Source organism: Numida meleagris, chromosome 3 (genome assembly GCF_002078875.1).
Source record: "Numida meleagris isolate 19003 breed g44 Domestic line chromosome 3, NumMel1.0, whole genome shotgun sequence".
Taxonomy (NCBI): Eukaryota; Metazoa; Chordata; class Aves; order Galliformes; family Numididae; genus Numida; species Numida meleagris.
The window spans coordinates 28831931-28858218 of NC_034411.1; the positions used below are offsets into that span (position 1 = coordinate 28831931).

General features: G+C 39.9%; 1 protein-coding gene across 9 annotated transcripts in view; it reads right to left on the reverse strand.

Annotated features, from left to right (window-relative positions):
- DAAM2 (dishevelled associated activator of morphogenesis 2) overlaps positions 1-26288 on the reverse strand; it is a 210938-nt gene that overhangs the window by 108854 nt on the left and 75796 nt on the right. For all 9 annotated transcript variants that reach the window (XM_021392989.1, XM_021392990.1, XM_021392988.1 and 6 more), the window contains one exon: positions 2534-2736. In XM_021392989.1, coding sequence (XP_021248664.1) covers positions 2534-2736 — 203 coding nt within the window. The remainder of the gene's footprint in view (positions 1-2533; positions 2737-26288) is intronic.

A 26288-nucleotide genomic window follows, 5' to 3' on the forward strand; every position in this document is an offset into this window, starting at 1 on the left:
TTTTTTTTTTTTTGTTTTTCTGGTAAAGCAGCACTGAGAGCAGACATTTCAGCTGAGATCAGCATCATCTTGTCATTTGACAACTACTGCCTTGGTCAGAGTCCAGTTAAGCAGCTGTCACCACTCAGTACCCTGCAAACAGAGCAGCATATGTATGTGTGCATGCCTCAGCCTAGTGTCTACGCAAGCAGGTTTACAAGATCTGGAGCAGTTTGTGACCCCATCACAACTAAAGGATTGCAATACATTCCCAATTCCTCAGTCTTCTCCTATTGCAAAATGGACAATTCCAACTTTATTTTCATAACGCTAAAGATCACATGAGCAAGAAAAGACTCTCAAAATGTCAATTTTTCTCAGAAAAGCTAGTGCAAGTGTACTGAATATTTACTAGACTGGAAAACTCATCACAAGGGAGATTTTTCCAGCACAGCTAGGCTTAGCTCTTCTTGTCACTAACTCCTATATAGGACAATGTCCCAGATTTTAACTGCAACAAGGGGAAAATAGGGCTTTTAAAAATTCATTCAAACATACCAATATGTTTCATTATACCCTTTGTAGACCAGATGGCAAGATGAGAATATATCCTCTGGGCCTGCTTCAGGGAGCTAACGCAAGTGCTCTTCTCACCACAGATCTCAGATGATGTTGGTGTCATCATTTCACTTGGGGATTTGGGTCAAAAGGCTTTACACTTAAATCTGTTTTTTATATAGTACAAATGCACCAGACTAGACCCTGACAGATAAGCAGTGGGGAGGCTGGTACACAGCACAGAGCCCTCGCTGGCACTTCCAGGTCGCTGACTTACACTGGCCCATTTACAGACTGAATCTTTCTAATCCAATTAAAATCTCATCGGAGCTGTCAATACAAATGTAGCCTGTTTTATTTTAGTGTCTCATAGAACATGCATTAATCTGGGCTTGTAGACAAACCAGCCCTGCCGGGCAAATTCTGCATTCTGCCAGACCAATTTCTTTTTTTATGTTCTACCATTCCTAAAGCCTTTACTAATCTAACATTACCTGCCTACACAGGAACTCCTATGGACATGTATCATCATCCTATCTGAGTGCTTTACAAAAATGTGGTATGCATCATCAACCTTCTGAAAAGTAGCACTTTTCTCTCTCAGCTCACTTCTCATGTAACGATGAGTAGGAAACTATCATTAAATACAGGAATATGAATTTGAACCATTTTTATTTCAATGGCTTCATTTGTTTGAAATATGTATGCCAGTTACAGGCTGTCAGCACATTTAATAAGTTACAGCATAGACTAATAACTCAAAAACTTCTGGGGCCAAAATTTTTTTGCAGATCATCATGTATACTTGTCATTAAGTGCTGCACCAAAAACTTTATAAATCTTGCTGTTTAACAGACTTCCACAGGACAGCTGCAAGCTATTTTGCCACAAGGACATAGAAAAGAGATACCAGGCATAAAGCAAAAACCTGAAAGCACCCTAAATATCACCAAAAACTCTCAAGACTCCTCGTAGAGCTTGATACCCTTCTCAGTAAGCAAAAGCCCAGCAGCAAACTCAAACAGGCCTCTTGGTAGGACCCGAAGGTGAACAAGTTTAAGTTACAGGAAGCCAAGTCCAGAAGCAAACCACTTCTGTTGCTAACATCTTCAGGAAAGCCGGATTTAATGTTTCAGTGGATCTTGATACTGGATAGAGGTGAACTTTCAATCAGTAAAGCTTTCTATGTGAAAACCAATTCTTAAGTAGCATCCAGAAATAAGTAGACAGCAGAGCAGATTACACTCTTACTCAGGAGAGAAGTATGTCAACAATCAGAATGCTCCACAGTCAATCAGCTGCACTTTCTAAAAGGAATTCATAATCTCACACAGAATACAGACTAACTTAAATATAGACTGTGATTTCGTGAACCACTTCTATAAGAGGAAATTCCCCATCTACTAGTTAGAAGCAAATACACTCTTTCTTCTGCTGCATGCCTTATTCTCCCTGAAATAGCTGCAAGTTCTACTGTCTCCACACACCTGCCACAGAACACTGCAAATGCAAAAAAATTCCCATAGGTTCTAGGGAAAACAGAAAGAATTAACAGAAAAGAAATCCATACCAACTTAAAACTTACACAGAAAGCAACTTTGGCCAAGGAAATCCTTGAGGTGCAAATTATAAGAGTGGCAGAGTATTGTGGAAAGGGCTGCTCTCTACAGATGCAGCTTATATTCTTTCCTAGGATGTGCTTCTAAGCACTGTCTGAAATAGGACCTTGTATTAGGTAGTCAGACCATTGTTTTGAAAATACACCTGTCTATATCATTGATCTGACTTACTATAGTTGCCCATAGGTTCACCTCCAACTGCATACCCAAATTACATAGCCATTTTCATTGGTATAGCACTGTGAAGGCATGCTAAAACAAGCAAAAATCTTTTAATCTTATTTTTTTCCTCCAGGTCTTATTAAGTTCTTTCACTCCTTTCAACAGAGAAGTTCATCCACCCTCTAAAATATATCAATTTGCCAGCAGAAACTTACCACAAGTTCAGAGAATCTGGCATTGAGCTCCTCTGTTGGTGGTATTGGGACAGTAAACTCAAGGAATTGGAGGGGGTTGTTGTCCTTGAGATTGATTTCAGGGAGGTCACTGCCCCCAAAGCAACAAAGAAATCCCAGCGCGTGACGATTCCTCTTCCTGGGGGCCATGATCATCATGTATGATGCTATCTTCTGATCATGTTCTGCAGGAAAAAGAAAAGGGGGAAAAAAAGATAAGCAAGACTCCATTGGATATGTACAGCTCTCTACAGTTACAATGGTCATCACTGGTGTAACAGCAGAAAGAGAATAGAAGGATTTGAGATACAAAGAGCAAAATAAGCATTCAAGCTAGATAAGGTAGCCAAGCTTTAGCATTCTTAAAAGGCAACATAGGATCATATTCTCCTAAAGCTTGTGAAAAGGTTTTACAAACTCAGTGTGTGACTTCCTAGCAGTTAGATTTATTAGTAATGATCAATAGCCAACACTGAATGCCAGTTTTGGCCCTTTGCTCACTACTACAGCAGAGGAACCAAAGTATGTACTGGAGTATTTAGCCAGAAGAAATAGAAGAATCCTCCAAAGATATATCATTTGATGAAGAAAAAAAAAAACACCACCAACAAAAAAAACAACAACAAAACAAAAATCATTTTTTTTCACCACTCTGGAGGCAGACAGCCAAACATTCACTTATCCCTTTATGGCCAGGACTATTGCAGTAGGACCATTCAGTCTATCACGTTTTCAAACACATGTAACTAGCTTGGGCTGCTTTATGTATCCAGTGGAGAGACCGTACAGTGCTAATGCATGATTTCAGATTTACATTTGAGCTGCCAGATCCAATCTTGACAGGACCCAGGCTTGAGGGACTCTGGTATCAGGAGCATAAAGAGACGCAAAAGGAGGCTTGAAGGAGGAGTTGGAAAGTGACTGATTTCACCACACAACACCGTTTGTGAGCAGCCTATCCAAACAGGAAGCCTCCTGCCAGCAGTTTGAAAGGAGGGATCTGTGCAGCCCATAGAGAGCTGCATATTTTGCCCTTTTAAGGGACTTGTTGTTTGACAGCTCAGGGGCTTATTTGTGTTATATTTTTTAAGGACTTCACTTTTTCACTTAATCTGCAGAATAAGCTATATCCTTAGAGAGTAAATAATTAAAGGCTTTTGCAAAGTCCAGCTCCCTGGGCACTAAGCAGGGAAATGAGGAAGGTGGCAGGTGAACTGAACCACAGGATGCTGGATGCTGTAGCAGCAGCAACACAGCTGCGCTTTGTCATCAGAACAGCTGCTGCTCTAACCTGCCCCACAATGCTTTGGCCTGTTTGCTTGCCAGAACAAGGCTGCTTTGAGCTCTCACGGAGACTAAGTGGCTGTGCTAGGAAAAGCACTTTTAGGTCAGCAGTTGCATAGTAGGACTTAACATACTGCATTCAGCCAGAAGCTCTCCAAGGAAAACATGAAGAAATCTGAGCATGCTTGCTTAAGAAAAAAAAGCAAACAAACAAGCAAACAAAAAATAATCCCAAACCACTCCAATCTTCATCCTTGTGGCCCTATGGAGAGGGCAGGACACACATGACCTACTCTGATCTGAAACTAACTCATTTAGTGCCTCCTTTTATGCACCACGGGGCACTAATGGCAACTCTCTCTCAACTTCAGCTGAAATCTGCATTAGATGGTATCAGGCACTGTTCTCCAGCCTGCACTTTCCTTTGCTCTCCACACCAGCTTTGAAATGGGTAGTATGTCTCATCAGGACTCAACAGGGCAGTGTCATTCATGCTAGCTTCAAAAGAACATCCATTAAATCATTGGATTCTCACTAGAAGAGGCCAAATGCCAGATAACTCTGGAACCTGGTCTTTGATACTGATAGACTCCAGAAAAACAAAGTGTTCCCAGTTCTAGCACAATAATATACACAATCTCCATTTCCTCTCGAAGGAACAGATTTAAGAGACCGAGTTCTTAAAAAGATTTCACAAAAGAAACTCAGAAGTTGATCTTCTCCACTGCACTCTAACACTAGCATTTTCCAGGTCCATTTCTAAGAGGCGGGAGGGAAATTCGTACTGACACAGAGGGGTAACATGACCCATCTATACTGATACAATACTATAATTCTATACAGGTTACGTATCTAGAAGGATTTGAAATACAAAGAATTGAGAACAGCAAGAAAGGAATCTAGCATAGCTCCTTTAGAATTGAATCATTTAAGAAATGAATGACTGAATATGTATCTCTAGGTGGAAGGACCGTCTTCCTAAAGATTAAGCCTGCCAATCACAACATGCTGAAAAACATTTGCTTAAGTAACTGGTTATACTATTTAACATTAAGAAATACTTATGTTATTTACTGTTCATGCTGTTTAAAAACTAACTACATCTCCTCGATTTTTATTTGTGAGCATAATTTTAAAGAAAATTAACATCTTCCAATAGCCTCCAAATAATTTTTTTCCTCTCTCTTTTACCTTTTCTCTTTCAAGAATCAAATCTGGGAAAGGAAAAATTGCTTCCAAAAGAAAAAAAAAAAGAAATTAAAAGGAAGATGAATAAGAACGGAAAGGCAACAGAAACAAACATTTTCCATTTTTCAGAGTAGGAACTGAAAACCAAGCTATCATAGAAATTATTTTTTAAACTCACAAAACTAACAGTAGTTTTTGTATTTCTCTTTTCCTACAGAAAGATCTATTAGCATTCAACTTTTTATAAATAAGGCAATTGTAAAAATGACACAAATATGTGTAATTATATATTTCTGAACACCTCCTGTGAGAAACAGTGGGAAATATCTCTCTGGAGGGAATCCTACTATTAAACACAACTCTCTCCTAGAGCCCTTCTTGGTTGCACTGTCTTACCCTTTCACACAACACAAAGAACTTGCTGTCATTTCAACAGCACATCCTTGCCTCACAGTGAGCCCCCTCCTGCTTCCCAGCCTTATTTGTGGTTCGACTCAGGTCAGGAGTCACAGTCTGGAGCTTTGCCCAAAGTCTAATTATAACAACGTCCTCTTCCTCTGACAGGGTGTGCATCTTCATTTCTAAACCACTTGGCCCAGTGACCAAACATAATTAAGCTAATGCAATTTTTTCAAATCTTATCTGAAGGCTTAGCCACATGGGACGGGATCTCTGCTGACTGCATGCAACGATTCTCTTTCAATTGCAGGTTCTGAATCGTTTTTTCAGTCTCATTCCTTTTTTCATTTTCTCTCAAAAATTACATTTTCCATGCAAAAAAGTCCTGAACAGGCAATGTTCAAAAAGGAATGACTGCTCTGCCAGTATTTCTCCTGAGCAGGAGAGCTGATTATCATAGCTTTTAGCTCACTGTCTTCTCCATTCTTCTCCACAGAGAAAAGCACAACTACAACCAGAATAGAAAAAAAATGACTTTTGTATCCACTATTTTTAGGAAAACAGAAGAAAGAAAGAAAACTGTGGGTTAAGTAAACACACACAGGTCTGCAAAACCAGTTTACAACACAAGGAAGCATTAATGGAAACCACTGATGCACTCTCTTCCAGAGACTAATCTCTTCAGATCATAAAATGTCAGTAATCACAGGCTGAGCTCTCATCTAGGTGGGGAGCACTGGACTGCATACATGCTGCAGAACCACTATCCCCACTGTTTTATTCTAACAGGTGAAGGGAGAAAGAAAAGAAACGGGGAAAAAAAAAAATCACTTCTGTTTCCCCAGTAGATCCGCATCTCTCTCCACAGCAGGGTGAAATGTATAAATTTGACACAATGTCACAAGGAAAATAAAGATGAGGTGATTGGTGGTAACCAGCATGCCTTCATTAAGGGCAGGTCATGCCTGACAAACTTGGTGGCCTTTTATGATGGAGTTACAGCGTCAGTGGATAAAGGAAGAGCAACTGTTGTCATCTATCTGGACTCGTGCAAAGCGTTTGACATTCCTTCACAATATCCTTGTTGCAAAATTGGAGAAAAATGGATGTGATGGATGGACCACTTGCTGGATAAGGAACTGGCTGGATGGTTGAGCTCAGAGTTGCAGTCAACAGCTCAGCGTCCAAGTGGAGACGGGTGACGAGTGGCATTTCTCAGGGATTGGGCTGGGACCAGGGTTATCATCTTTGTAGGTGACACGGACAGTGGGATCGAGTGCACCCTCAGCAAGTTTGCAGATGACACCAAGCTGAGTGGTGCAGTTGACATGCTAGGGGGAAGGGATGCCATCCAGAGGGACCTGGACAGGCTTGAGAGGTGGACCCATGCCAACCTCATGAAGTTCAATAAGGCCAAGTGCAAGGCCCTGCACCTGGCTTGCAGCAATCTCAACACAAATACAGGTCGGGCAGAGAATGGCTTGACAGCAGCCCTGAGGAGAAGAACTTGGGGGTGTTGATTGATGAAACACTCAAGATGAGCCAGCAATTTGCACTTGCAGCCCAGAAGGCCAACCATGTCCTGGGTTGTGTCAAAAGAAGCATGACCAGCAGGTCAAGGGAGATGATTCTGTTCCTTTACTCTGCTCTCGTGAGACCCAACCTGGAGTACTAGGGCCATTTCTTGGCCCCCCAACAGAAGAAGGACATTAAGCTGTTGGAGCAAGTCCAGAGGAGGGCCACAAAGACAGTAAGAGGGCTGGAGCACCTCCTCTATGAGGACAGGCCAAAAGAGTTGGGGCTCTTCAGCCTGGAGAAGAGAAGGCTCTGAGGGGCCCTTATAGTGGCCTTCCAGTACCTAAAGGGGGCCTACAGGAAAGCTGGGGAGGGACTTTTTATAAGGGCATGTAGCAAGAGGACAAGGACTTTAAACTGGAGGAGTGTAGTTTTAGACTAGATGTTATGAAGAAATTCTTTACTGTGAAGGTTGTGAGACATTCAAGAAACATTTAGATGTAGCGTTGAGAGACATGGTTTAGTGGGGTTATTGGTGGTAGGTGGATGGTTGGACTAGATTATCTTGTAGGTCTTTTCCAACCTAGCTAATTCTATGATTGGAGCAGGTTGCCCAGTGAGGTTGTGGATGCCCTGTCCCTGGAGGCATCCAAGGCCGGGCTGGATGGGGCTTTGAGCAATCTGCTCTAGAGGGAAGTGTCCCTGCCTATAGCAGAGGCTTGGGACTAGATGATCTTAAAGGTCCCTTCCAACCCAGATCATTCTATGGTTCATTCTATGCAGTAGAAATAAACCTGAATCTGAACTTGGAACAGAAATCAACACCAACACTCCAAATCCAAGTTAAATTTCTGCATTACTCAACTATTTAATAAGCCATCAGAACTTTGAGGTATTACAATAACTACCCTCATCTTCACTTACTGGATGATGAAACCAAGAAAATAAGCATCATGCTCAAAATCATCAAAATGAACACACTGGGCAAAGCTAAACAGTTCCACTCTCCTAATCCTATAGTCAGTTCCCGGGACTACATTGCTTCTCCAGTACACAGGCAGTAAAACTATGAGCTTCATGGCATGTTTCAATTACCATGGGAATTGTCCGTGCAAATTGTTCACGCCTGTCACATGTAATATGACAGATGTCACATGTAACATAAGGCAATTGTAGCACTGGGGAGCAGTGGAGGGAAGAGTGTGCAAGCAATCCATTTGCTCCATCTGTAAAATAGCAACTCGGCTCCTTTCATTTGTTTTTCCCAACACAGCATGGAGTTGCCTGGCTTCTAGAACACAAAACAGCAACAAAACAATGAACTACTTAAAATCCACAAAGTTAAAGCCATTCTTTCAGGAAGGAGGATAGTTCTTCCAGAAAAGCACCACTTGCATACTGCATTGAACAGGAGGGCATCAGACCCAAGCAAAATAGATCAATTAATCACAGGAAAAAAAAAACTTAGAAAGGAAGAGACACCTTGTGTAGCAACAACCACGAGCACAATCCTTGTGAGGCTCAGTCTTTGCTCGAGCTTTCCTTCAGAGGGGAGAGCATGGCTAGCCACTCACTGCTTTGAAACCACGGATTTCCCCCCAAGAAGACACATTAAAACAAGGGTTCAGAAGTCAAGGTGGAATAAGAACTTTACAAGCCAACCCAAGCATTCTACTTCACTCAGTTTCACCCACTTGCTAGGCTGCCTCATGGCACAAGCTCCCAGGCTGTTTCTCTCCATTTTTCTGTCACAATATCCCATCATAATTAAGGTAGATGAGAACTTCAAAATATCCTATGGCACATGGGAGAAAAAGTAAGCACTATTTGAAGACTGTTGGGTGTAACTACATCTGTAGACCTACTTAGTGTAATGTCTCTGTCTAAAATCTGTTTATTTTTTAATTATTAAAAGTGCTCAGGATGTTCTATATGACTAATGATCACTAATATTAGTCTGCTTATGCCCACAAATCCAATAGTACCTTACCTTTCACCTCTAACAAGCTGACCAGCACACAAAAAAGCTACAAATAACTCTCTTCCCTTTCTGAAAGATTAGTTTGCATCTCCCTCTGGGAGTGGGGCAGGATGAAACAAAACAAGCAAAAAAAAAACCACAAATACCAGCAGGTTCTTCATATTCCTCCCAAACCATTTATCTACCTTCACAAAAAGACAATTTTAAATAATACAGTCAAATCAAGATTCAAAACCCAAAACAATGAGAGAAATGTAGTAGTTAGTAAATATAATAAATCCAGCTAGATATAATTTGTTATGTCTTTGCATATTTTTTTTTTATCATTTAATCAAGTACAGATAAGTAATTCTCTATACCTGATTGAAGTAATTGAAAAATTGTCAGCGGTTTACGGGCGTTCGGCCCAGTTCCGTGACGAAGGGGACGGGGGATCCACTGGTCCACGCCCCGGGAAAAGGGAAAAAGGGTAAGGAGATGGCCCTGAGAGCAAAGAACAGCGGCAACAATCTGAGGAGAAACAAACTAATTTACTAAATAAAATATCAGAATGCAAAACAACACACTATAATACAATATAATTACAATTTAAGCTGATAAATCCAATACAGAGAGAGAGAATGTCCCAAAATCAAGGTAGGCCTTACTCTACTACCGACGATAAGACGGCTGGAGAGCGAGGTGCTGCCAAGACGAGAGACGGCGGAAAAAGGGACAAGGTCTCGTGATCTGCAAGTTTTTATACTGCGAGCTTCTATCTTTTCCCTCCGGCTGGAAAATGGTAACAGAGGAGCAAAGTACTGTGGGGAATGTAGTAGTCCTTCTCTTCTGAGAACCAGGTACATTCACTACATGATGTTATGATGTGAAGTACCAATAACCGAAAATCATAAAACCATGACAAAAATCCATTCCTTCTTTTACCCAATGAGAAGATACTTTCACCAATTTGTTAGTTAATTTTAAGTTTGACTCCACATGACATTTTCAAGGGTCAAAACCAACCTATCAGACACCATGAGTCCTAACTAAAACTTCGCATCTAATTTAGATGCAAGTAAATCCATACATCTGTAGCATTTGAGAATGGTGATGTGACTCCACTGCATCCAAACCTGCAGACCAAGCAATTAAAATTAACAACTTAAGTGTTTATCCAGTATGCATATATTCTTCATCACCTCAGTGTTTAAGTGTACAAGATATTTGGTTAAGAAGAGAAGCAGAGATGCCTGTCTGAAAAGTAACTTTGGAGGCAGAAATACAATATATTAAGTGCTTATTGGACCACAGGTTCCCATCCTAATTTATCAGTTCCACACTTAAGGAGGCTTGACAACACCTCACTCTTCCTGTGTGAAACCTTTCTGTTATTTTTGGGTAGTGGATCCAATGGGACTGCATAACCCCATATACAAGCAATCTTTCTGGTTTGAAGGCAGCATTCTAGAGCCACAGTCCTTCTTTCCTTGCCTCTTCTCTGTTATTATTTCCAAAACTTTTAGCAGTGCACTATTACAGTTTCAGAAGCATCTGCAGATACCTCCACTTCCTTCTCTCTTATAAGAAAATATGGACTATTAACAAGACCAATTTTCCTGTCAGCTTTGATTTTTTTTCCTTTTTTCTCACCATTTCAATAGCAATACACTTACTTTCTTTCATGACAACTTTCAGACTTAGAATGACTTCTCATACCCATTTCATTCACCTGAAACAGCAAAAATCCTCTCTTGGTTATCGTACAGTGCCAAGTAGAATTATAGTACTCCATAAATATTTATAAAAAACAGTAGGTTAAGCAGAATGTAATCACTCAACTGGAATCTATCCAGGACACTAGAGTTCACACCCCAGTAGTGATGCAGCAGTTGAAGTAGCAGTCTCCACAAATCCAGTGTGAAATAAATGAATTTGTACAATGGTTTCCCCTACAACAGCATCAACTCCTTTAGATGGACTGGTCTGTGCACCTTTTTATTTCTCCAAATCACTGTAACTGTAAGAGCCCATGTGAAACAAATTACATAAATGCAAACATGGGAAAAGAATCCTACAAACTCCACAGATACCACCCCCAGACACAATCACAGCCCAGGAGAAGGCCATCCAGCAGAAAGAATTTTCAAACACTAGAATTAACAGATTATTGAAAATAAGTACGTGCTATAAAGTTTGTTTCCAGAACATTCACAGAATATACTGTAATATTAGGGCCATGAATTTCAGGACAAGGCTACAATCTGAAACACTTTCCTTCAGCTTCCCTCACTTTCCTTCGGTGCTGGGTACAACAGTGATGTAACTGCAAGAAGAGGCAAGGGACTGATGCCTTAGAACATGGAATGCAAGATGAGGAATATTTGAAATAATAAATTCATAGATTGAAAATGAAATACACTGGGATGACATAAGCCAAGCAGACACATCCACTGATGGTCAGAACCAGCACTGTTCCTTCAGTTCCAAAACAGAAGACTAATCTCCTCTACAGGAAGATGAGTTTTTGTGTCTTTTTCGGATCTTATAATATCAAATGCTTTTAATGTCATTGGTCTGAAACCGGCCCTAATCAGTAATGGCTGCCAGTTCTAGCCATAAGACCAGATCCCAGAGAACTTGACATCAAGGTTAAGTTTTTGATCATCTCAAGGATAAACTGATCTGGAGAATAAACTGTCCCACTCATCCCTCTATTCCAAAAGACCAGAAATACTACCAGGGTAGATTAGCATAAAAATTTGACTTAAGAATTGGAAATCTCTGAAGTATTTCTTTTGGGAAGACTGGGATTTAAGTCACATGATGATCAATTCAGAGTTTCTCAGCAGCATTATGTACCACCACCTTCAGAAGAAAGAACACACAAAATCCCATTAGTAAGAGTGTCCCTGTCTTGTTTCAGTCATGTAATTTTTCCATTCTGTCATTGCCCAATTATTTCCAGACATGATGTAACTATTTTGCCAGGGGATTTGGGAGTCAAAATGTTGCTGTTGTTGTCATCATTATCCTGGGTGCCTGAATTTTCCAGACAAAATAAGCAGCTGAGGATATTAGAGTGCCTCTGTTGAGAGAGAAATAATTTGTAAGAACTGCCAGCATGCTCCAAGAAAAACAAACAAATGGTAAAGGTCCAATTACATCTTCCCAAACTCCAGCTCATTTCCATGTAAAACGCTGTTTTCTTTTCAGACAATTAGCAGAAGAATGTTTCATCCCTGGTCCGATGTCATCACAGAGTACAAAAATTGATTTCCACTCTAACATTGGGTTCAGGGCCAGTACAGGACATCAAAGCTTGACTTGACTGGAAATATGCCTTGATTATAACCACTGACAGCCAGACACAGATGTAGGTGTACAAGTGCATTCTTCACTATTGACAGGCAAATCCATTATTTGCACTGGTGAATTTTTCCTCAAATTTTCTTGCTGAAAAGAGAAATTTAGTGTTTATAGAACATGGGTTTATAGGAACTGGGGAGAAACCCAACACAGATAACACACGGACTTTTACATGTTTTTCCTAGGTGGTACAGATCTCTTTAAAACTGCTGTTTAGCAATGCCACCTGCAAAAGACAGCTTCCAGATCTGTTGCTTTCCTACTTAGCGTGCCAGCCAAAGTAGAGTGCATTTCTGTTTGTCACTGCAAACGTATAATTAGTGATGGTGGTTCTCAGTTCAGTTCCACATACTGAAAAGCAACTGATTGTGATGGTAGTTGAATGGTTCCTTTAGTGATTCAGTAAAAGAAAAAGACAGTCAGTAGATGCAAAGGATCAGTCAGTAGATCACAAAGGGAGCAGGTCTTGAGATGTTAATACTCTCTCCATTTTAGAGATGCTTTCTCTAGGTCAAGGCACAGACAGCGTCAAAGTGTCACTGATTTTACATGCCTTGTATGCCTGTTTTTTAAGCTACTCAGATTCCAGGGCTGTCAATTTGGCACCAACAATAAATTCACTCTTGAAAATGAAATTAAGAAAAGGTCACATACAGTATTTTATTTCAGCATTTTTATTTTTATTCAACATTCTGACAAGGGATAATCTGGGTTCAATGCCCTGAAACCTCTACATTACGCAAGTAGTTTTGGACTTCAACCCAGCAGCTTGGTGAAACTGTTGAACTTTTAACCTAACGTGTCTTCATGAAGAATGGATATTTGGAAAGAACTCTACTCAAGGATTTGGAGTTGTTTTCTGTGTGTATTTTTAAGCGGTATCCAGATAAAATATATTTTCTGGCTGCTGTAATATTTATAAAAAGAGAGTGTACACTAACAATGAAAGCTGGTTTCAGAGCTGTGACCTGCTGCTTTAGGTTTCAGGGCTGGTGTTTTATGATGTTAGGGTGAAAAAGTTCGTATCTACATTTAGATCAAATTCCACAGAGCTATTGCTCCGAATTATACAGGTAGTGATTTTGAGGGTCTGAAAAGAAACTGCAGCCTAAAGCCAGCCACCTTACTTGCGTAGTCAATGGGTGTTTTTGGACAAAAGCAAGGTGCAAAGAGTACAGTAAAAGGAGAGACAGAGGGGAGTGGGTGGAACTCCCCTATAGTACCCACATGTTTTGATCTTCTCTACTGTGATGCACATCCTCAGACCATGTGGTCTAGAGCATATGGTACACGAGGGACCATGCATACTATTCCAGTCACTATCAACTACATTCTTTTACTGTTCATGATTAAAAAGAGTTTAAGTACTGAAGTAGAACTAGGGAAGACTTCCTAGAACTGTAACTGACCAACACCCCTCTCTTCCCCATGGGGAAATAATTTGCTTTATGACTGCAGAGAAGCTCCGTACAGCAGATGTTCAGGTATTCATCTCTGGACTCTAAGTATCTATAACAAGCCAATAGATTGCCCAAAGACAAGGCAAGATCTTCCAAGTTCTGTGCAAAAGCTCCTCGCATCTCACTGACAAAGATTCAAGTACAGTCCACAAAAAAACAGACTGCACTATAAAATTCCCTTGGCTCCTCAGCTAGGAAAAAAGTAAACAAAAAGAAACACCCTGCTTCTAAGCAGCATCTTGATCTGATCTGAGTACTATGTCATCTGACATGATTTGAAAGGAAGGCTCACTGTATACAAACAGGACAGAATTCTACTCTCTATTAGCAAAGGAACATCTTCTTCATCCCTTTAGGTCTGCAAACATTACTATATCCAGCAATGCATGACTTTACAGAACATATTCCAATATCACTGCTTGTTATCTCTAGTTCTATACAGCACTGATTTATTTGATAGATTGTACAGAATTTTATCCAAATCATTACCTAATGCATTTTGTTTTGTCTGATTCTTTGGAGACATATTTAAAACTTACTTGTTTAAGTAGTCATTTTTTCTTGCATTTTACATCTTAAACTTATGGACAGTATACATACAAATAAAGACAGCAAATAGTCAAACATTGCCTCTTACAACTTATTCAGATTTTGGCTCTAGCTTCCCTCGCCATGCGGGGACGTGTAAGATAAATGCATATTATGCAAAAAACATCTTCTACTGCAAGAACAAATTAAATTGCTGTTTTTCCAATTTTTACTTGCTGTAGAGAAGAAAAGAACAACCAGTAACAAAACCTTTTCAATAACAAGTAGAGGCATCAGCATTTGATTCTACTCCCCTGCCTCAGTCTCACACACAGAAACAAACTGAACAAGGAAGCACTCTTAATTAATCACATGGCACTTTGCACCTACCTCATGGCATAATCAACAGAACTGCAAAATGTCAGGAAAAAAAAAAAAAGCAAGGCCAACTATATATGCAGACTGGATGGCAAATCCAAGCAGAAATACCTTATATGCAACTGAATAATGCGCATGCAAGCTGCCAGTCTGTCACTAAATTTTAACTGCTGGATGTTGGACCAGTAAATTTTTTATGACAAGAGCAGTAATGCTACTGAATCCCTATGTTTTATGCTTTTAAAAAAAAAATTTACAGTCATGCATATTACAAGCAAAGGGTCCAGTGCACTACAGTGGTACTTGGCAATGCTCAAAACAAAAGAAATTGTACAAAGAAGCAGCCTGACCTCCAAATCTATGAAAAGAAGTTAAACTAGCAGATGAATAATGCAAACATTGAGCCCATACCACTGAAACACTCTTTAGGGTGACCTCTTCCCTAGTGCTTGTTCTGTCCATACCCTATCATCAGTCAAATGGAGCCTGTAAGAAGCATGGCTACTGCCAGGGAATTTTCTTAGTACTGGCTTTACACTGTTATCAGTTATTAATCACAAAAAGCCCCACTGGGATAACCCTAGAATTAAACAAGTCAAGCTAAGCAATGCAAGCCTAGAGAGAGGAGTCAGTATGGGTAGTAGTTCTTAGGAACATCTTTTTTTTTTTTTTTCCAAGAAAAAATGTTCTTCAGACAGTAGAGAGAGTCCATGAGGTCTTAGAATATCCTGTTCATGCTGAGATTTCAAACATACACAAAAATTTTCTACATTTTTAAGAGGTCATGCATGATAAGGAAACAATTCCTCTTCAGCAGGGCCTACTAACAGCAGCACTAACTCTTCTTAATCTCCAAAGCACATTTCATACCCATCAGTATGTCAAGATATATTTCCAGCTTTTAGTGGAACATTACTACAGTAAGAGTTTCTCCACTCCATTTGTATTGCATTAGTGTAACTACATGGGCAACAGATCTCAATCATCAAATGCCTGCATGATGACCACCAGGTCACCTGCATTCAGAAAGCTTCTCATCGTGGAAGTACCCTCTGATGAGGTGATTTTCAGAGCAGTTCAGAGACCTCTGTTCAAAGAAGGTGAAATATAACATTGCCCAAGTGAAAAAAAAAAAATTAAGCTCTAGTACTGGGACTGGATCCAGCTGGAGAAGCATTTTGTCGTTTTCATTTAATAAAGAGAAACCAACATTGACAAAATCTTGGAAATTAGATCTCTTTGCAACCTTCAGCTGACCACTCTGAACCAAAGAAAGCATTTGTGAAAGCTGGAAGGAGAATCTCTAAGGACCAAAGTTTGAGACTGAGTTACTAAATAGCAAAGAGAATCCACTTATCATGGGAAATGATGCAAAGGACAAGATGAAAGGTCCTTTTTTTTCTGGCTAGAAGGCTCCCATGCTTTGTGAGAGTAATGTAGCTATCTGTGTGTTGTGAAAGGACCTTGGTGTGGAAATAACATCAGTGAGTCAACCAGCCAATGGTTCAGTTGAGAAAGTGAATTCATGCCTTTGTATTCAGTCCTTCAAATATCTAGGCTGAGGTGACACTAGAAAATATCTCCGTCTAATCAGTTATTAAGTGTCTTATACTCCATAAAATTAATGACTTAAGGCCTTGGTTAGGGAACCTTAAAAAATATTTCTGGAGCTAAACTCGCAGGAATGAGAAAAAGAGTGAGAGAAAGAGCATTTCATATTTCTCTTCAGAAAGATATCGGAAGGAATACTCAATGTTTTGCTTGCCTTATCAAGGCAGTAATTTCAGGATATACAAATTATTGAAATAGGGTTATAGAAACTGCAAGAAACTTTAATTCCTCCAATGAGGAAAGAGCATACATTCTCTATACAGTTTCCTCTCCAAATCTGCAGAAGACTCCTATTAATGCTGATGGAAATGCATAATCTCATAGAACAAGACACCAGCTCTTCCAAACAGAACTCAGACTCAGTTTAATTCTGGTGAATTTCCTCAGTGGAATCATGCCAGGTAGGCATCGGAGGTTTTTTTGTTTTTTTTTTTTAAGTCCTAAAAATATTTTTATTTCATGTTATGAAAAGGTCTTTTGAGCTGACGTTAGCAAAATCGAAGTAGAGCATCCAAATAATCACTTCCTGACTCCTGGGAATGTTTTCCAAGTCATACACAAACTACAGTAAGGACTGGTACGAATGCCTCTTTTTTAACTGCGTTCATCCATGCAATTTCTACCACTAAAAAGGAAAAGGAAATCTGACGGTGCTAGCAAAGTTAATAGAGAAACTTCCTTCTTTTAACAGTTGAGATTTTTTAAAAAAACAGACTATAACAGGTTGTAAAGGTGTTCTCCTCACTCCACTTCAACAAGTGAGCAACACAGTGAAGCAGTACCCTAAATCTAAACTCGAGGTAGTACCTCACACTGGAACAAGAGAGTGCCTATATATGTGGTTAGTGTTGCACAGACCTCTTGCCAGGCTGGATGTATTCAAAAAGAGATTTAGTTTCCAACCTTAATCCTAACTCTGTGAAAGTCTCTGACCACAGATTCAGAAAAGCAACATATGCCATATGTCAGTTTTATGCTTCCCTTCCCTTTACCCTTCCACCCTTCCCCTTAAATCATCTTTTCACAGGGATATCTTCTCATGCTGCTTGTAATACCTCACTACACTAAGTTACCTCAAATCAGAAAGACAGAGCAGTCATCAATGTTTCTGACACCATTAAGCAGAAGATGCTCTCACGCTGCACAGAAAATCAAAGCATTCCTTTCCCTCTGGACCCTGAGGGACCCTCTCTACCTTTAGCAGCTACTATCTGGATGCGCACTGCCAAAGTGCAGAGTTGTACATCATGGACTGCACTGCAACATTAAGCCCTCTTCATCCTCTACTCCTATCCCACCATCAGCAAAGACCTAGTTTGCTCACTGTTCCCCCCACTCCAAGAGGTTTTCAATGCATCACAGTGCAGCTGTAGATAAGCAGCACTCACACTGGAGAGAATACTAACACAAGACATAACAGGGAAGGTGACTTGAGATGCAGACATTTTCCTCATTGACTGAAGAGCTTGAGCTGGGATATATCAAAGTGTTATGCATGTGTCTTAGCTGGTTTTAAACAAATATTTCGTATTCTCTTCTTATACCTGTTTGCAGTTTCCCTTCACTAGCTACCAAACTCACCAAACACAATGACTCTTACCTGTCCACCGCTTATCAGACAGTCCCATGGAAGTAAGCTAATGTCAACACAGTGGAACTCAGGAGTTCCTCAACAACCACATAAGCTATTCAGCATTAACCATTACATGCATTCACAGCTTAAGGCACTGTCAGACAGTTAACCCATAATAAGAGTGTCCTGTTCTGGTCAGTTAAACTTCCTCAAGTAACTTGTGAGTAAGCACATTAAAAAAAAAAAAAAAAGAACACAGATTTGTCTGGTAGAACATATATTTTAAGCTCAGCTATTAAATATGACACAAAATTTTAAGCTTCTTTCACTACTTAGATCATATATCCCTAGTTTTCAGTGCAAGCTGTTGGCACATAGTAAATGCTTGCAGGCTCACAAAAAACAACAACAAAACAAACAAAAAACACCCCCCCCAGCACCATCCAAAGTAATTCTAAAAGAGGAAAACATCTTTAATGCAAGTCTTCCCTCCTTCCCTATCTGAAAACAATATCAACTGCCTCAGTCCAAATTTCAGACCCTCTTTCAAACTCTGTAGCAAATACTCTACAGCACCTCAAGTTCTCTGTCCTCCCTACATAAAGGATTTACAATCCATTCAAAAGCATATGTTAAAGGAATCCCTCTTCCCCTGCTTTGTTAGAACATTGAGAGCATGGGATTTTCCCCATCTTCTTATGACCAAGGAATTAATTTAGAAAGAAGATTTAAAGACAGAGGACCTAAAACAAAGTTTTACTATGGTCCTAATATGTATAATTCCCTGTCCTCATTCCCACCATTAGACCAACCCAAAAGCCCATGATGTTTTGATAAACACACCAAAAGTAGCTGGGGATGTAAGTATGAATAACATGTACAGTGAGTTTATTTTATGCCACTTTATTTTATGGCTCTTCTCCAGCATTTTTGATGCACAGTCTCACTAAGGTCATAGTGCTAAAACTTTCCTTAAACAAGTCCCACTCAAATGTTCAGTCCTCTTCTTCAACCTCTGTACCACCTGCTTCACAACAGGGAAGAAAAAAGAAGAAAAAAAAAGCAGGGGAAGAAAGAAAAAAAAACTTTATTCAGAGCAGAAAAAAGAGTAACGTGTACATACATCCCTTGGTATTGCCTGGCCTGTACTGTGCTATGCCTTTCTTCATCAATACTGCTTTCCCCGAGAAAGTGCACTTCATACACTTATAAAGAGAATTTATTTTCTTTGCAAACACTACTGTGAAAAAGTAAAAAAAAAAAAACAAAAAAACCCTACATTAACAAGACAGAGCTGAAAACTTATAAGAGAAAGAATGAACAATTCTTGGAGCAGTTAGAGATGAGGTGAGCCATGACACACCTTTCATTCAGAAGCTGATAAACGAGTTCTCAGCAACAACTAGAGAAAGAGAAAAGAGACAAAAATTTAAGTGACTACTGCCCTAAGAGAGGTGTAGTTTTGTTTTGAAAAATGGATTAAAGAGGGCATTTAGAGGCAAGATGTGCTACCAAGGATATCTTCCAAGTGTGATCCAATTTCTTGGGCCCAGAAGCCATACGACAAAAATATTTAAGATGCACTCTACGCACCTTGTGGAGCTCAGGAAAGGGAAAGTGTTCAGACATGGCTCACAAGCTGGGTGTGACAAGCTGCTGCTGCTTTTGAGGTGAGGCTAGGCCCAGCAGGTGGCCAGTTCTTAAAATGATGCTAAATGGATATCAGCAGCCCAGAATAGAAGAGGCAGGAAGGGGCTTCCCAAGGCTGTCTACTCCAACACCTCTGCTCAGCCAGGGTCACTTACAGCAGTTTGTCTGTGATCGTGTCCAGATGAGTTTAGAGCATTTCCAAGGAGGGAAACTAAAAGCATTCTGGATAACCCCATGCCAGTGTTCAACCACCTTCACAGCAAAAAAAAAAAAAAAAAAAAAAAAATGTATTTCTGTGTGCTCAGATGGACTTCTCTGTGCTTTACTTTGTGCTCACTTCTTACTGCCCTGTCAGCAAGCACCACGGAGTGAATCTTTCTTAAGCAAAAGCTCAAATTTCTCAAAATCCTCCCTACCAGTAAAGCTCCTGCTCTACATAAATGTTTATGAGACTTACATCTGGTTACAAATCTAGACTGGTTGCATGATGAGAAAACACTACAGAAATTCTCTCTTGAGCCAACATCTACTAACGACAGAGAACAAGCTGTAGAGCAAAGATCCATGTATTGAGGAGATATAAAGAACTCCAGTACATTTCCCCAGAAATAAATCTCATTTTAAGCTTTCAGATCACAAACATTCGAAGACAGAACATCAATTAGTCAGAAAAAGACTCCTCATATCTGTAGTCTTCACAGATTGTTACTTCTCAAAGCGTTATTACAAGACTGTCATTAACATTAAAACTGGTTTCCCAGAGTACTCCATACCAATAGAAGCAACCTTAAAGAAAATCTCAACTGTTTTCACTTCCAGTACCATCCGCAGCACAGGTAAAGTCCCTGCATTAACACAGGCAGAGATGGTGACAAATACAATGGACTTGTACATCTGCTGGTTTTCGTACCAGGTAAGATGGGACTGTTAGTAAGGCACTGGCTTGCTACAATACATTCCCTAGGCATGCTAGTTTGCAGTCTCATTATTCACTGCTTGGGAATAAGATTTTGTTCCTGTGTATGATCCAAACTGAATATTTGGGTTCGGATTTTAATTCTCCAGAAGTTCAGGGCTTTTCAGAATTGTTCCCTTTGCACCCCTCAGCTGCTTGTACTGAAGACAGGGTACGTTTGACCACTGATTTCTGTGGGAAAGGGATGGGATTGTAGCTACGGCAGGACTTCTAACAACTACCATCTAATATTTGTCCTTCTGAAGCTTTTCAAGGCAAATGCTTACAAAGTAGTTGAATTTGGTTTTTACACATAAAACCCAGAAAATCCAATCCCAGAGGTCAAGCCCTGTTCCTTGAGGCCTGGGAACAAACTTTCTGGCACAATTTTTCCTGAGCCTGTAGTGTGGAAGATAAGGAATGTGAAAGATTTCCTGCTAAGCAGCATGTAGCTCACCAAGCACGTGAGAGTTTACGTTCTAGAGGCGGTCTCTATAGAAACCTGACCAGAGAGGCCACGATGCTGAGCATGACAGCTTTCCAGTAGCAAGAAGCTCATCTTCATGCCCTCACAGTCTCCAACCCTTTCTAGGTTCAATGTTTATTATCTTGTCTGTGGCTTTCCCAAAGCATGCATGAACATGCGATTCCTTCATCCAAACATGTCTGAAGGAAGGGGTATTACCTCCTACACCAATGTACCATTGCTGCAGGTAAAGCCGTTCCCCAAGGGAATCAAAGTCTTTCATTTGCCTAAACATCACGTGCCAAGTGAACACATACTTGGTCCTGACTTGCCACCCTCCTGCATTACATGTTATCTTCCAGATATGCTTCAGATAATGCCTTTGGGTGATGTCTTCATAAGTTTCAAAATCAGAAGTGCCTCCCCTCAAGACAGCTTGATTTTTATCTCTGAAGATTTAAAAAACACAAGGGAAAGAAAAAGAAAGCACTCCTTACATTTCGAGTTATCCTACAAGTGGGCTGTATGCATCCGTATGCCAGAAAATCAATGTAGGCCCCCAAGGACTAGAAGCTGGGTATTCTCTCTCTTCAGGCAATCTTTTAGTATGCCACTGCTCAGTCTCTTCTGGATATTTGCCTGCTAGACAATATCCTGGAGATATTATGCATGAGGTGCTTTCCAGAAAAATTGCCCAACATCTTCTAGGGCCAGGCCAATCACATGGAGAAGATGAGTTTAGGCAGCCAAGGCCAGGTTGTTGTAGCCTCATGGAAATATTCCCTGAAGAGTAAGAGGGATTTGGCACAAAACAATTCTAAATGTTTACCTGAAACCATGACTTCAAAGATGCAACATCCAGCCCGGACTCTCCAAGTTATACAAGGCCCTTAAGGGCATTCATTCAAAATGAGGATTAACTGAAGAGAACATCTCAGTCAGCTGATTCTTTTTCTCTTCAACTGTATGCTATAAAAGGAACTTTTTGCTGTTTATAGGAAATGCAGGAAATCCTCTCTCTAAATGCACTGATCTTATCAGTCTGCTCTGCAGCCTATCCTTCTTCAACCCTGTCACTTACATGAGCAGGATTATACATATGATGAGTAAACATCACTTGTTGTGCTTGAACAAGACACACTTGAATTTCAGTAAGTAGAATTAATTTTAAGGAGAGTTTAGCTCTTGCCATCAACTTTTCACAAAACTGTCCAGCTTCCATTTCAGCACGAGAAAAAAAGGAGTCATAATTTGAAAAAGAAAGAAGAGGGCTGGTTAAATGGAAAAAAGAACAACCTTGAAAAAAATAAAAACATATTTGGAAAAAAAAGGAAAGTTATCTTAGTGCTCAGAATTCCATAGATGTCTTGAATTTGTATTTTATAATTGAAAAAAAAAATCCCATTTCATCAATATCTCTTCCCCTATTATTGAACCTAAAAGGAATAAATATAAAATAAATAATTTAGAAAAACTTAGTAGCATTCATTTTATTACATTTGGCAGCATAAAAAAAAAATGGAAGAAGGAAATAGTTACAAACAAACACATGTTTCCAGTGTGATTTATCCTAAATTTTGAAATATCCAGTTCTCATAAGAATGTAGACATACTTGGGAAACTCTATGTTTTCTTCAAAATTTGCCAATTGTGAGCCCTTTTCATGAGAAAATCTCAATGGAAAAATGTATGAGACATACAGAGCTCTTTTGAAAGTCTAACCACCAGTGTCGGTAAGGGAGATGAATACACACCACGATCTAGTCTTTTCTCAGAACAGTCACTCAAACAGCCAAGTGATTATTCTCTCCAACCTACATGGCCATTTGAAAATGTGTAGGTTATTACCAGCTATGATCCTTCAGCAACTGCTGATTCGGTCAGGAATACAGAGTTCTACTTTACCTCTGAGCTACCCAATCCATTCTGAACAAGCAGTATAGATCTGCTGAGCTAGTTCCCTTGTGCTTCAATGTTCAGAGGAAAATTAACAGAAGATCTCCATCTGACCTGTTGGGCAAGCATCTGAAGCATGGACTGCAGCTGCATAAAAATATAAAAGTAATGCAGGAGGATATTTTCACATGTTAGCTGGTAACATGTAAATACAGGCTGGCAGAATGAAGAATGTGAAAGAAGGCAGCATAAAAACTCTGACCCCAGGTTTATTTAGCTTCTACTGGCTTCAGTGAGACTTACATTCACAAATGTGAAGACAGTCTTATGAAGAACAGAGCTGAAAGGGTTGCATCAATCAGCTCATCTAACCTCATGCATAACACATGCCGCAGGATTGCTATAAACTAATTGCTATCTGAATTAGACTATAACTTCTCAATAGACATCTCATTTGAAGATTTCCAGCAATAGAAAATCTACCACAACCTTCAGTAAATGGTATCTCCCTTCAGAAATTTGTGCTTCACCTGCCAAGATTCAATCCTCTGAGCTTGGTTCTTGACTTCATTTTCCTAGACTGAAGTATACTATCACCAAGTATTCTCTGTACAGCTAATTATAAATGGTGATCAGCAAACCACCTTTTAAGCACCTCTTTAAATAATTAAAGGATAAGCTTTCAAGACTCATTCATCAATACAGGGGATTAATCAATGTTATATTCTGCAACCTTCCATTTAGCACCTCTGCAGCAGTCTCTCTGTCACACGTACAGCCGTTATTTGAAAATGGCTAGCTCTTGAAACCGAAAAGTTATTCAAGTTTAAAACAGAAGTAGTTATGTATCATGGCTTCCTGGCAAGACTCAAGGATATCTCAATGCATTTATGAAGAGAACAATGGTCTGCTTAAGATCCTACAACAAGCAAGCAGCAGATACCAGAGTAATACCAATCAATTCCGATTTTAAATCCTCAGCCTTTTTCACAATGCCATCTTCTTGCATGACACAAAACAGAAGCTACTCTAGAAAAACAACAAAAAAATCCCACATCCTGGAATCTCTCTGAAATTAGAGCACAGTTGCATCTGCATGCAACTGGAAATAATAGCAAAAAAATCTTGGGATCTGCATAATAGTATCCTTCCTGATTATTTTGAGGCATAGAAAGCATACCAAGCAAATGAAACACTTAGTCCTACAGCGGGCCCACTCACAGATTCTTGTTCTGCAACTTCAGAGGTGCTTGGAAAGACCAGTTTCAGCAGCCTACTGAGGCTTTACTATCGGTTTGATTTCTAAGAACTAAGTCACCAACAAATTCTTAGTTCCAATTTTAAGCCTGTCCCACAAATTCCAGCTTGCTAATGTAAACACCATAAAGAAAAACAACTTTAAAAACAAAATATTTGAAAGTCAGTTTCCCTTCTTTATTAGCTGCCAAGAGCAGAGTTCAGGGCTCCGCGCTTCTTGAGTTGATGAAATCATTAACACCTACAGCAGCATAAGGAATGTAACTCTGCCCTCAGGACTTCATAAGTAATAAGAAGCGGGCGTCAGCTGCACCTTTAAAAACAGCTCCAAGTAATAAATTTTCAATTTCAGATCCGGATAGAAACATAGCGTAAACTGCATAGGAAAGTCACAATTCAGAGCACTTGGTTCAAAAGACATCCATCAACACTAGCAATTTTGCCAGCAAGACGTTCTCAAAAGCAATCAGAAGATGCCTATGCTAAAGTAAAGCGTTGCTGCACAGTGTATCCAGAGGCATGCACACCAGTTACTACAAAAAATTGTGCACAATGTTCAAAGCAGAGAAAATTTAATTCATTTTCTCTTCAGCCAGTAGAGCTGACAGTCTTTTCCTTGCTACAGATGCCAGACCAAGACTTAGAGAGATTTTGTGTGGCAACATCAGGCAGCAGTCAGCCAGTCTGGAAGCAACAGCCAGTGTGAATTACAGGGTCTGTATGCATTTAGCAATCTCCATAAAGGCCCCCCTTTATATTCATTACAACACAGTTCTGTCTTTGCTACTACAAGGGGGGCTACAAAGGAGGATTAGCAGCTGCTGCTGCTTGGAGGTAAGGTCTTCTAACAGGATAAAAGTGGAGTGCAACTCTTTCCAGAAATGTGAACCTCAAGTGCCTGACACTGTTTGCCAATGAGCTTTGTCATGGCTCATCTGTCTCTTCCCCAAACACAGCACAACAGACACCATCTTACACAAGCTGGACATGCCCCTTTCCATCTCAGGGGAGAGGGAGTCATAAATGGAAATTCAATTCTACCTTCATGCCATTAATTCATTTAGGGTTGCTCAAGAGAAGTACAGTTGGCTTTCTAGTGCATCAAATTGCTTAAACCATCACTTCTATGACTGCTACTCCCACTCCCTGTCCTCTGGGCTTCAGGTCTGGAGCAGAAGATGCTACCTGTCCCCCTCTGATACTTCCATGTTCCTCAACCAAATTCACTCCAGTATTTTAATTCACAAGTAAAAGAAATGCCACAGTAATAAGTTGACTTTTATTCTGTATACGTTTCAAGCTCAAGGCAAGCTCTCTGTCTTCAGCTTCCATCCTGCTAGGATGGGATGCTTAGAGCATCTGAACATGCTGAATGTCCTACAAGTTGCTGTGTATATTGAAGCTAGCACGATGTTTTGTTCCTCTCTGTAAGTCTACGTCAGATACCCTTCTGGAACACACCTGCTCTGAAATGTGCTCTCATACACCACGGGTATGCCAATCCTGCTGTAAAATTCACTCATATCCTACCAATAACCCAAGAGTCCAGGATTCTCAGTCATTTCCTGTCCCTCGGATTAGCATCCAACGATGTCCTGTTTACATTTCAGGGTTGTGGTGGAAATAAACACCATAATGTCAGGACATTCCATCAGCAGGATTCCAATGCAGCCATGCTGGGCTCCAAGCAGGATGCTGAACCATTTATGGTCTTATTCTTTATCTTCTTGTCTCCTTAGAATTCCATTACCTAACTGAAATAGCCTTCTAATGTCTTCATACAAGCATTTAACATACTGGAAGGATCATTACAAGTGTGAAGATACTGAATCAAAGGAATCAGAAACTAAGCACATAAACACAACAAGCAAGGAAGATGTACTGTATCACAAAAAGAATACTATTTCTTTATTAAGCAGAAGTTCAAAGCAACATTATAATCCCTTTCCTCCCCCACATCAGGCAGATGTTGAAACTGAGACATGGACAAAAAAAAGCCATTTCTCAACTGGATGTAAGAGCTAAATTCCACTGTCAATTATGGTAGAAGATTAAACATAGGTCAAACGTTGTTAAATTTCAATTATTCTTCATTATGTTTCACCTTCTCAGTTAAACAGCAATGCCTGAATAATCAGAGGAGATATCACAAACACATCTGCAATTAAATCTCTGCCAAGAAAGCAGGTTATAAAATTTCCAGACTGAGAGTCTGTCAGCAAATAAGTTATCCAGTAGTATGATTAAA